The 13,328-nt window shown below is 42.6% G+C and overlaps 1 protein-coding gene across 1 annotated transcript in view; it reads left to right on the top strand.

The window, feature by feature from the left end:
* LOC139480512 (multifunctional protein CAD-like) overlaps window positions 1-13,328 on the top strand; it is an 86,665-nt gene that overhangs the window by 61,905 nt on the left and 11,432 nt on the right. Inside the window, exon 45 of the mRNA XM_071263605.1 lies at window positions 4,456-4,557. Within this exon, the coding sequence (XP_071119706.1) occupies window positions 4,456-4,557 (102 nt within the window). The remainder of the gene's footprint in view (window positions 1-4,455; window positions 4,558-13,328) is intronic.

Genomic DNA, 13,328 nt, shown 5'->3' with positions numbered 1-13,328 from the left:
TTTTCATTCATGTGCAGTCTCCATACTGGCAATGTTAGCCTATAGAACAATGAAAAAAAGTTCAATATTTTGAATTGATTAAAACACACGTGGATTGTGACACTTTGGTAGACATCTGTCAGCTTTGTTTGTATCAGGGATGCAGGCAGCACACCAACGGCTTGAGTTGATGTTTGTTGTTTGTTTGATGTTTAACGTCGCACTCAGCAATATTCCTGCTATATGATGGTGATCTGTAAATAATCAAGTCTTGACCAGACAATCCAGTGATTGACATCATGAGCATCGGTCCACATGATTGGGATACGTGTATTAACAAGTCAGCGAGCCTGACCACCCGATCCCGTTAGTCGCCTTTTACAACAAGCATAGTCACCTTTAATGGCAAGCATGGGTTGCTGAAGACCTATTCTACCCCGGATCTTCATAGAAGTTGATGTAGGCTGTGACACCTGTGTGGTACCAGGGCTATGCACACACATATGGCCCTAAAAAACTGCAGAAATCTTGAAAGCAGTGTTAAACCCCATCAACTCAACTCAACCATTAGCCAGTTCTCAAGTACCCAATGCTTGTCTCACCATGGAACAAGACAGTTCTCAAGTACCCCACGCTTGTCTCACCATGGAACAAGACAGTTCACAAGTACCCCACGCTTGTCTCACCATGGAACAAGACAGTTCTCAAGTACCCCACGCTTGTCTGACCATGGAACAAGACGGTTCACAAGTACCCCATGCTTGTCTCACCATGGAACAAGACAGTTCTCAAGTACCCCATGCTTGTCTCACCATGGAGCAAGACAGTCCTCAAGTACTCGATGCTTGTCTCACCATGGAACAAGACAGTTCTCAAGTACCCCACGCTTGTCTCACCATGAAACAAGACAGTTCTCAAGTACCCCATGCTTGTCTGACCATGGAACAAGACAGTTCTCAAGTACCCCACGCTTGTCTGACCATGGAACAAGACAGTTCACAAGTACCCCATGCTTGTCTCACCATGGAACAAGACAGTTCACAAGTACCCCATGCTTGTCTCACCATGGAGCAAGACAGTCCTCAAGTACCCCATGCTTGTCTCACCATGGAGCAAGACAGTTCTCAAGTACCCGATGCTTGTCTCACCATGGAACAAGACAGTTCTCAAGTACCCCACGCTTGTCTCACCATTGAGCAAGACAGTTCTCAAGTACCCCCCGCTTGTCTCACCATGGAGCAAGATAAGTCCCATGCTTGTCCCACCTTGTATGGGGACCCTGAGTTGGGTGTGTCTCCAGCGTCCCAGTGTTAGGCATGAGAGGCGACTAAATTGAGAACCCATGGGGAATGCCAGGTTAGAATTGGTCTCAAGCAACCGTAGATAGTCGTAACATGTCACCTAATGTATCAGGGTGTCAGACTCAGTAACGATGTTGATGACATGTGTCCGGACAGGGTGTTTTTTTGCTCATACCTTCAATCACAGGAATGTCAGGTTCAAACTTGAATATTTACAGGCCGCCATTGTATGACTTGAATATTGCTGAATGCAGAATGCAGTGTTAAACAGTCAAATAGTATGATATGTAATAAAAGCACTCACTCACTCACTCACTCACTCACTCACACACTCACTCACTCACTCACTCACTCACTCACTCACTCACTCACTCTCACTCACTCACTCACTCACTCACTCACTCACTCACTCACACACTCACTCACTCACTCACTCACTCACTCACTGTATACAATGGATCCTATTTGCCTGCGGTAACATGTATGAATGAATTCCTCGTGAACACCTGGCCCTGACAAATGGATGGAGCCCACTCAAGCTGCCAGTGTCACTCAGTGTATGCATAATTACCTATTTCCACAGAATCTATAATAGCAGTACCGTAAACAGCGCATGCGAGAGGGGAATATCATATTTCTGTATCTCGAGCACAATAAACAAAAATAATTAATGTATTCATGTAATGTTAATACATTTTATTTGCTGATGTGTGAAAGAGCTTCATGTAATAATAGGCTATTAATATTGCGCATATTTCCACACCACTCATCGGCATGCTCAAAGTGCTATTTCATAACTCAAAGTGCTATTTCATAACCAGCCCAGTGATGAAGAGCCATAGCATATGCCTACATTGGTATGATTGACAGTATATGTTTAGTATGATTGAGTGTATGTTTGATATGATTGACAGTATATGTTTGGTATGATTGACAGTTATGTTTAGTATAATTAAAAATATATCTTCAGTAAAATTGGCAGTTATATTTAATATAAATGACAGGATATGTTTAGTATGATTGACAGTTATGTTTGGTATTATTGACAGTTATGTTTTGTATGATTGACAGTTATGTTTAGTAAGATTGACAGTATATGTTTTGTATGATTGACAGTATCTGTTGAGTATGATTGACAGTTATGTTTGGCACGATTGACAGTTATGTGTGGTATGTCTGAAAGATATGTTTGGCATGATTGACAGTTATGTTTAGTATGATTGACAGTATATGTTTAGTATGATGGACAGTATCTGTTCAGTATAAATAACAGTTATGTTTGGCATGATTGACAGTTATGTGTGGTATGTCTGACAGATATGTTTGGCATGATTGACAGACATGTTTGGCATGATTTGCAGTATATGTTTAGTATGATTGACAGTATATGATTAGTATGATTGGCTGTAATGTTTATTAAGACTGACAGTATCTGTTTAGTATGATTGACAATATATGTTTGGTATGATTGACAGTATATGTTTAGTATGATTGACAGTATATGTTTAGTATGATTGACAGTATATGTTTTGTATCATTGTCAGTATATGTTAATTAAGATTGACAGTTTGTTTAGTATTGACAGTTTGTTTGGTAAGATCGACTGTTATGCTTGATATGATTGACAGTATATGTTTAGTATGATTGATGGTATATGTTTAGTATGATTGAGTGTATGTTTAGTATGATTGACAGTATGACAGTTTGGTAAGATTGATTGTTATAGTTTGTATGACAGATGTTTATGTTTGATAAGATTGACTATGGTTGGCATGATTGACAGTATATGTTTGGTATGACAAACAGTATATGTTTGGTCACATATTAGCCTAAATGTGAAATAATCTTGAATGCAACGCAAAAGCCCATTTCACCTCACTGTTTGATTGTGACAACAAGATATGTGGATTGACGACTAACTTACTTAAGCTCTTGCTGATCTGCTGATACCAATAGAGATGTGGCCAGCAAGCAGAGTAGAGTCATCCCCATTATGACCTGGTATTGCCAATTCCCCATGTGATGTCTGGGCCCGAAGAGGCTGCCAGCTGCTTATACTCGTAGCAAGAGGTGTCTTCATCGATGGGGTTGTCAGACTTGGGGTTGAATGCATGTCATCATACACCACAGGGATGGATCATACCAATCACTGGATTGTCAGGGCCTGCCTCAATTATTTACATTATTTCGGCCTCATATACATTAGCTGGAATATTGCTGACTGCAGCATTAGACAACAAACAAATGATATTGCAAATATTCCAGAAAAACTCAGGTGAGCTACAGAGCCTTGTGGTTGTGTTTACTGGCCCAGAGCGGTTAATACCCCCTGCCACGAAGTGTGCTATGGGGAAAAGTCTTCTCAGAAACTACTGAAGTTACTTGAGTGAAAGTTTGCATGCTTATCTCAGAGGTACTTGTCAAGACTGAGTTCGAGAATTGGTCCCATCAATTTATTTTTAAAAGAGTTATGGCCCTTGATCCACATTATTTTACTGTGTGCATTGTGTGTTCAGTAGGGACAAGTTTTCACAGAAACTTCTGAAGTTACATGAATGAAAATTTGCATGCTAATCTAAGAGATACTTGTCAAGACTGAGTTCGAGAATTGGTCCCGTGAATTATTGTTTTAAAGAGTTATGGCCCTTGATCCAAGTTGATGAACTTGGTGAATAGTGTCTGAAATGGGAATAGTTTTCTCAGAAACTACTAAAGTGAGCTTATCTATGAGATACTTATTGAGTTATTTTTTCCAGGGAAGGGCCTTTTGTGTGTATTAATTTCACGTTTAATCATTTTTCTGATGACATAAGGCAGCCCAAGTGCCCATCTCCTCTTAAGGCTGAATAGGACTCTTTTTCAGAGTTTCTATTCACTCCTATATGAACAAACAAAATTTTAATGTGCCTCATGGTGGGGAATAATGATATTGCTGTTTTCTTGTTCAATCATGATATAAAATCTTGTCCTTGACCGCATTTGCAGGATTAAACGAGGCCCTTAAACAGAACAGTAGGCCCTTGTGAAACAGATTTACTTATGAGCAGTGAAAATGGCTGGGGAATGCAAAGACTTTGGATAGTACACATATCATGTTTGTTTTTTCAGGCAGATTTGTCAGTCCAAATGCAAGGGACAGGTGTTTCTTTTGTTAACTGTTTTATTTCTCTCTCAGGAGGTGTTCAATTCCCTGGAGGAGGCCCTGTCTGACACTGACGTTCTGTACATGACGAGGATACAAAAAGAGAGGTTTACGTCCCTTCAAGAATACGAACAGGTAACCTGAGAATTCTTCCAATTGTCAGTAGCGGATGTCATTGTCTTTCTGACCATGTAAACAGTTCTGTTTTCTGTATTGAATTACGAGCTTAACAATATATATCAAAACTGGTTTATGGACAGCCCCCTGGATTTTTATGATTGTCCTTATTATATACAAATTGTTTATTACAGGGATGTGAAATCTCCACAAGAGCGTGGAAAATTGTTTTTTTTTTATAACAGTAGTCCTCAGAAAAAATATAATCAAAGATTTTTAAAAAATACTCTGAAAATTATCATTTTGTTTCCGGACAACCGTCTCATATTTGTATGGATTTGAGTTTTCGACCGGAAATGATATCAGCTTGTTTTCCCGCGGTTTGAATCTAGGTGCTCCTCGGTAATACGTCACTGATTTCTCAGGCAAAAACAGGGCACCCCTAATTTTAATAATGATGAGAATGATTTATGTAGTACATTATATATGCTTTATTTACAAGGTTTTTTATGTTATGTTCTAGTTTATATATATGTGTGTGTGTGTGTGTGTGTGTTTTTTTTTTTTCCTTGGGCAGGGACACAGTCTATTATCCGCAGAAACATTCTTGTGATGTTGGCTGCCGGCAGAAAGGGGAGATCTATAATATATATGAAATATCGGAAAATATCTATAAAATTGCTATTTATGTCCTACTTACTAAAATATTATAAAATATAAAATATATAGTATACCTGTAGTAATTAAAACTTCACGGCATGTAATGTTTTCACAATAAGTTTATTTGCGCATCTCAAGTCAGGAGTAAAATGGAATAGATTGCTAAATTTCTAATGTAAAAGTGTTAGAGCATTTGGCATTTATTTTTGTTTGAGCATGACCCAAGAAAACCTGCTCACATCGATCCCTGTTAGGAGCTGCATTGAAGCCAGAATCATGACGGTGTCTCATTTGCTAAGTCATGTAACCATGCATTGTTTCCTTCAAGTTGTGATTTTCAAGGGTAAAGCATGAATGTGGGTGACAGCTTGGCACTTTGATTTTAATCAGTGGCTTATTTTCAAGGTCATTTCATTGTAATCCAATAAATTAATGTTGCCAAAGTCTGATTGGTAGGCCTCCAAGATCGATCTGTCAAACAGGATTTCTAAAGATTGATCGAGTTCTTGCTATGAAGGTTATCTTGTGTATGAGAAGACGGATCCTATTCTTTGAATCAAGTGTCTGTGGGTCATAGACACACATGCTCTGTATCATGCAATGCCCCAGGCAAGGACACTGTAGCTCACCTGATAAGAAGGTTAGCTCACCTAAACCATCTGATTAGGTCAGCTCACAGTGTTGGTCTGACATTTAGTATGGCAACCATAACAGCCATATTGGATTCCAAAGTCAGGACTTTTCTCTGAAACAGTCTGCAGTACTGCCGTCTGAGCTGCCGTATTGTGGTACTGTTGTCTGAGCTGCTGTATTGTGGTACTGTTGTCTGAGCTGCCGTATTGTGGTACTGTTGTCTGACCTGCCGTATTGTGGTACTGTTGTCTGAGCTGCCGTGTTGTGGTACTGTTGTCTGAGCTGCTGTATTGTGGTACTGTTGTCTGAGTGAGCTGCCGTATTGTGGTACTGTTGTCTGAGCTGCCGTATTGTGGTACTGTTGTCTGAGCTGCCGTATTGTGGTACTGTTGTCTGAGCTGCTGTATTGTGGTACTGTTGTCTGAGTGAGCTGCTGTATTGTGGTACTGTTGTCTGAGCTGCCGTATTGTGGTACTGTTGACTGAGCTGCCGTATTGTGGTACTGTTGACTGAGCTGCCGTATTGTGGTACTGTTGTCTGAACTGCCGTGTTGTGGTACTGTTGTCTGAGCTGCCGTGTTGTGGTACTGTTGTCTGAGTGAGCTGCCGTATTGTGGTACTGTTGTCTGAGTGAGCTGCCGTGTTGTGGTACTGTTGACTGAGCTGCCGTATTGTGGTACTGTTGACTGAGCTGCCGTATTGTGGTACTGTTGTCCTAGCTGCTGTATTGTGGTACTGTTGTCTGAGCTGTCGTATTGTGGTACTGTTGTCTGAGCTGCCGTATTGTGGTACTGTTGTCTGAGCTGCCGTATTGTGGTACTGTTGACTGAGCTGCCGTATTGTGGTACTGTTGACTGAGCTGCCGTATTGTGGTACTGTTGTCTGAACTGCCGTGTTGTGGTACTGTTGTCTGAGCTGCCGTGTTGTGGTACTGTTGTCTGAGTGAGCTGCCGTATTGTGGTACTGTTGTCTGAGTGAGCTGCCGTGTTGTGGTACTGTTGACTGAGCTGCCGTATTGTGGTACTGTTGACTGAGCTGCCGTATTGTGGTACTGTTGTCCTAGCTGCTGTATTGTGGTACTGTTGTCTGAGCTGTCGTATTGTGGTACTGTTGTCTGAGCTGCCGTATTGTGGTACTGTTGTCTGAGCTGCCGTATTGTGGTACTGTTGACTGAGCTGCCGTATTGTGGTACTGTTGTCCTAGCTGCTGTATTGTGGTACTGTTGTCTGAGCTGTCGTATTGTGGTACTGTTGTCTGAGCTGCCGTATTGTGGTACTGTTGTCTGAGCTGCCGTATTGTGGTACTGTTGACTGAGCTGCCGTATTGTGGTACTGTTGTCTGAACTGCTGTATTGTGGTACTGTTGACTGAGCTGCTGTATTGTGGTACTGTTGACTGAGCTGCTGTATTGTGGTACTGTTGTCTGAGCTGCCGTATTGTGGTACTGTTGTCTGAGCTGCCGTATTGTGGTACTGTTGACTGAGCTGCCGTATTGTGGTACTGTTGTCTGAACTGCCGTATTGTGGTACTGTTGTCTGAGCTGCCGTATTGTGGTACTGTTGTCTGAGCTGCTGTATTGTGGTACTGTTGTCTGAGTGAGCTGCTGTATTGTGGTACTGTTGTCTGAGTGAGCTGCCGTATTGTGGTACTGTTGTCTGAGCTGCCGTATTGTGGTACTGTTGACTGAGCTGCCGTATTGTGGTACTGTTGTCTGAGTGAGCTGCTGTATTGTGGTACTGTTGTCTGAGTGAGCTGCCGTATTGTGGTACTGTTGTCTGAGCTGCCGTATTGTGGTACTGTTGACTGAGCTGCCGTATTGTGGTACTGTTGTCTGAGTGAGCTGCTGTATTGTGGTACTGTTGTCTGAGCTGCCGTATTGTGGTACTGTTGACTGAGCTGCCGTGTTGTGGTACTGTTGACTGAGCTGCCGTATTGTGGTACTGTTGTCTGAGCTGCTGTATTGTGGTACTGTTGTCTGAGCTGTCGTATTGTGGTACTGTTGTCTGAGCTGCCGTGCTGTGGTACTGTTGTCTGAGCTGCTGTATTGTGGTACTGTTGACTGAGCTGCTGTATTGTGGTACTGTTGTCTGAGTGAGCTGCCGTATTGTGGAACTGTTGTCTGAGCTGCCGTATTGTGGTACTGTTGTCTGAGCTGCTGTATTGTGGTACTGTTGTCTGAGCTGCTGTATTGTGGTACTGTTGTCTGAGCTGCCGTATTGTGGTACTGTTGTCCTAGCTGCCGTATTGTGGTACTGTTGTCTGAACTGCCGTGTTGTGGTACTGTTGTCTGAGCTGCCGTATTGTGGAACTGTTGTCTGAGCTGCTGTATTGTGGTACTGTTGTCTGAGCTGCCGTATTGTGGTACTGTTGTCTGAGCTGCTGTATTGTGGTACTGTTGTCTGAGCTGCTGTATTGTGGTACTGTTGTCCTAGCTGCCGTATTGTGGAACTGTTGACTGAGCTGCTGTATTGTGGTACTGTTGTCTGAGCTGCCGTATTGTGGTACTGTTGACTGAGCTGCCGTATTGTGGTACTGTTGACTGAGCTGCTGTATTGTGGTACTGTTGTCTGAGTGAGCTGCCGTATTGTGGTACTGTTGTCTGAGCTGCTGTATTGTGGTACTGTTGACTGAGCTGCCGTATTGTGGAACTGTTGTCCTAGCTGCCGTATTGTGGTACTGTTGTCCTAGCTGCCGTATTAAGGAACTGTTGTCTGAGCTGCTGTATTGTGGTACTGTTGACTGAGCTGCCGTATTGTGGTACTGTTGACTGAGCTGCCGTATTGTGGTACTGTTGACTGAGCTGCTGTATTGTGGTACTGTTGTCTGAGTGAGCTGCCGTATTGTGGTACTGTTGACTGAGCTGCCGTATTGTGGAACTGTTGACTGAGCTGCTGTATTGTGGAACTGTTGTCTGAGCTGCCGTATTGTGGTACTGTTGACTGAGCTGCTGTATTGTGGAACTGTTGTCTGAGCTGCCGTATTGTGGTACTGTTGTCTGAGCTGCTGTATTGTGGTACTGTTGACAGCTGCCGTATTGTGGAACTGTTGTCTGAGCTGCCGTATTGTGGTACTGTTGACTGAGCTGCTGTATTGTGGTACTGTTGTCTGAGTGAGCTGCCGTATTGTGGTACTGTTGACTGAGCTGCTGTATTGTGGAACTGTTGTCTGAGCTGCCGTATTGTGGTACTGTTGACTGAGCTGCTGTATTGTGGAACTGTTGTCTGAGCTGCCGTATTGTGGTACTGTTGACTGAGCTGCCGTATTGTGGAACTGTTGACTGAGCTGCTGTATTGTGGTACTGTTGTCTGAGCTGCCGTATTGTGGAACTGTTGACTGAGCTGCTGTATTGTGGTACTGTTGACTGAGCTGCCGTATTGTGGTACTGTTGACTGAGTTGCCGTATTGTGGAACTGTTGACTGAGCTGCCGTATTGTGGAACTGTTGACTGAGCTGCCGTATTGTGGAACTGTTGACTGAGCTGCTGTATTGTGGTACTGTTGTCTGAGCTGCCGTATTGTGGAACTGTTGACTGAGCTGCTGTATTGCGGTACTGTTGACTGAGCTGCCGTATTGTGGTACTGTTGACTGAGTTGCCGTATTGTGGAACTGTTGACTGAGCTGCCGTATTGTGGAACTGTTGACTGAGCTGCTGTATTGTGGTACTGTTGTCTGAGCTGCCGTATTGTGGTACTGTTGACTGAGCTGCTGTATTGTGGTACTGTTGACTGAGTGAGCTGCCGTATTGTGGTACTGTTGACTGAGCTGCTGTATTGTGGTACTGTTGACTGAGCTGCTGTATTGTGGTACTGTTGTCTGAGCTGCTGTATTGTGGTACTGTTGACTGAGCTGCTGTATTGTGGTACTGTTGACTGAGCTGCTGTATTGTGGTACTGTTGACTGAGCTGCCGTATTGTGGTACTGTTGACTGAGCTGCCGTATTGTGGAACTGTTGTCTGAGCTGCCGTATTGTGGTACTGTTGACTGAGCTGCTGTATTGTGGTACTGTTGACTGAGCTGCCGTATTGTGGTACCGTTGTCTGAGCTGCAGTATTGTGGAACTGTTGACTGAGCTGCTGTATTGTGGTACTGTTGACTGAGCTGCTGTATTGTGGTACTGTTGTCTGAGCTGCTGTATTGTGGTACTGTTGACTGAGCTGCCGTATTGTGGTACTGTTGTCTGAGCTGCTGTATTGTGGTACTGTTGACTGAACTGCCGTATTGTGGTACTGTTGTCTGAGCTGCTGTATTGTGGTACTGTTGTCTGAGCTGCCGTATTGTGGTACTGTTGTCTGAGCTGCCGTATTGTGGTATTGTTGTCTGAGTGAGCTGCCGTATTGTGGTACTGTTGACTGAGCTGCCGTATTGTGGTACTGTTGTCTGAGTGAGCTGTCGTATTGTGGTACTGTTGACTGAGCTGTCGTATTGTGGTACTGTTGACTGAGCTGCCGTGTTGTGGTACTGTTGTCTGAGTGAGCTGCCGTATTGTGGTACTGTTGTCTGAGCTGCCGTGTTGTGGTACTGTTGACTGAACTGCCGTATTGTGGTACTGTTGTCTGAGCTGCTGTATTGTGGTACTGTTGTCGGAGCACTGAGAACATGCACAACTTTCCAGTGGTTTAGGTAAAACTAGAGGATGATTTCTTGGCTTCGTTCAAATCATCTCCCTCCAAATAATAGTTAGTTTTCACTGGTAACCATATTCAAACTTTAATTTTTAGCATTTGTCCTTCATTGACAGAGATTGTTTCATAGAATTCCTCATGTAATTCCTGCAAGTGCTCTCCCGGGGATTGTCACTCACTGTATCAAAATTCAGTCAGAGGTGGATGAGCTACTGGCCCAATTTCTCGAAACAAACTCAAGTTTTTTCTCAAATTACAAACTGAGTTTGAGTAAAAGGTTGAACTGAATTGTGTTTCTCGGAAAAAAGTCAGCATAAATTCAGCATCTGAGATCGATCTGTTTGTTTTTTGTCGCGATATGCACTGTATTTGATTTCCATGACTAATGTAAACACGGAAGCTGTGAGCACATTTGGTCATCTGCTGAAGTCTGCTGACATCCACACAATTACTGAATCAAACTGGATCGAGGAGGAGAAGGTTGTACCATGTCAACAAAATTCAAGATCGTCTGTTCTGCAAGTTCAAAGGGTGCTGAATTCAGAAAGGAGGAAGAATTAAAGAACAAACCTGGGACGAGATCCTGGAGGCCTAAAACGAGAACATCACAAGTAGCCGATCAGATATCTTGCTTGTACTGTTAATAATACAGGCCTATTCATGGCAGCTTTGTGATGAAACTTGAGGCGATTAAATAAATAAATTTCGTGTAACAAAACTTGCACCAAGCGAATTGAAGTGTCTCGATTGCCTTGATACGAGGGGTGTTCATTAAAGATTTCCCCTAAACCACTTAGGGTTATCATATTTGGTTGAAATTTCACATGTGTAATGATATATGTATCTATGGGTTATGTCTGAATTTGCAGCACCGAACTATTAATCTTACCACTTTTACAGGTGTTATGATCGAGTAGGGTGGAGCCCGTAGAATACCGAGCAGTGATTGGGTTTTAATATTAGAAAGGTCGCACACCAAAAGAAACTTTCGATGAAATGAAAGCAACTTATGGGGAAGATGCCCCATCATATGACGTTGTTAAACACTGGCATAGCCAGTTCAAGTGTGGTCGGACATCTGTGGAAACAGCTGCCATTCCTGGTCGCCCCCATTCAGCCATTGATGAGGACACTATCCATCAAGTGGAGACCGCCATTTTGGCAGACCGATGTATAACTGTTCGCCAGTTAGCACAAGATGTCAAGATCAGTGTAGGGTCTGTGGAATAAATTATCCATGACAATTTGAACATGCATAAGGTGTCTGCACGATGGATTCCCAGGCTGCTCACACCTTTCCAAAAGCAGGAACTAGTCAATTGCTCAAAGGATCTTTTGGACATGTGCCAAAATAAACAGGCAAACTGTATTGACAGACTTATCACACAGGATGAAACATGGGTCCATCACTATGATCCTGAGACTAAAGTTCAGTCGATGCAATGGAAGCATGTGGAGTCCCCCCCCCACCCCCCACAAAGAAGGAACGTGTCCAACCCTCTGCAGGCAAGGTCATGCTCACAGTGTTTTGGGACCAGCACGGAGTAGTGATGATGGATTACCACAATTACAGGAGCTTATTATGCTTCACTGCTGCGGAAATTGTGGGACGCTATCAAGCTTAAGAGGCGTGGCATGCTGAGCAAGGGTGTCCGTCTCCTGCAAGACAATGCTCCAGTACACAACTCTCATGTTGCCCAGACAGAAGCGAGGTCCTGTGGCTATGAAATCCTTCCACATCCTCCTTACTCTTCTGACCTTGCACCATCTGACTTCCACCTCTTTCCAACCATGAAGTCAGACGCCTCTTACGACAAGCATAGTCACCTTTAGGGCAGGCATGTGTTGCTGAAGACCTATTCTACCCCGGATCTTTCAAGAAAATAACAATCAGGGAAAACAGTTATCAACATCATAGATAGGGAAATATATTTGTGGAATGTCTAAGTGGATGAAAGCAATGCGCCATATTTATCATAATTATGAAAAAGTTAAATGAAAAATGAAAAAAAAAACAGGTTTATATGATTAAATATGTTAACAATTCAAGAATCATAACAAAAGGACGGATATTCGTTTATAGCTATTCCATTTTCATTGCATCAATATGATTTTTAGAATTCTTAAATAATTGGGTGAAATACAGCTACAAACATGTATCTATGATGGCCAATGTTGTTGGGTGTTGCACTTCAATTACAGGTGCCATGATATAACTGGAATACTGTTTAAAGCAGGGTTAAACCCAGCTCACTCACTCACTCACTCACTCACTCACTCACTCAGGTAACACTGAGACGAGTGGTATAATAGTGGACCTTATTTCCCAGCCTTATCTTACATATTATTACTCGTTCTCTATTATAGTCGATGTCCATAATTAAAAATTTGATTTATCATCAACAAGGATCTCTAGCAATTTATTGTGAAACCAAAAGAGTGCACCTGACGAAGGCCAGGAGGCTGAAAGGTTGAGATCACATATACTTAATTAAAAATAAAAACAATCAATTTCCTGCCTATGAATTACACAGCAGCAGCTTTATCAAATAATTGCATGACCTGGGGACATGAAACATTCATATATATTCATACATATTGATTTAGCAACTGAGTAAGACATAATGTATTAAAAATATGGTGGAGCATATTTCCAATTTCCAGTGACCACCCGATCCCATTAGTCGCCACTTACGACAAGCACAGTCCCCTTTAAGCCAAGCATGGGTTGCTGAAGACCTATTTTACCCCGGATCTTCACAGGTCGGGGAACCTGGGGAAAAAACATAGTTAAAGTGATATTTATTATACTGAAGATTCATATGATGCATTATAATGGTATTGATTTTAACTAAAAGAATTTCATGAATCGTGTG

The sequence above is a fragment of the Haliotis cracherodii genome, unplaced genomic scaffold (assembly GCF_022045235.1).
Source record: "Haliotis cracherodii isolate W230 unplaced genomic scaffold, xgHalCrac1.p SCAF_4, whole genome shotgun sequence".
NCBI classification, from domain to species: domain Eukaryota; kingdom Metazoa; phylum Mollusca; class Gastropoda; order Lepetellida; family Haliotidae; genus Haliotis; species Haliotis cracherodii.
This window is presented reverse-complemented; position numbering and strand designations above follow the sequence as displayed.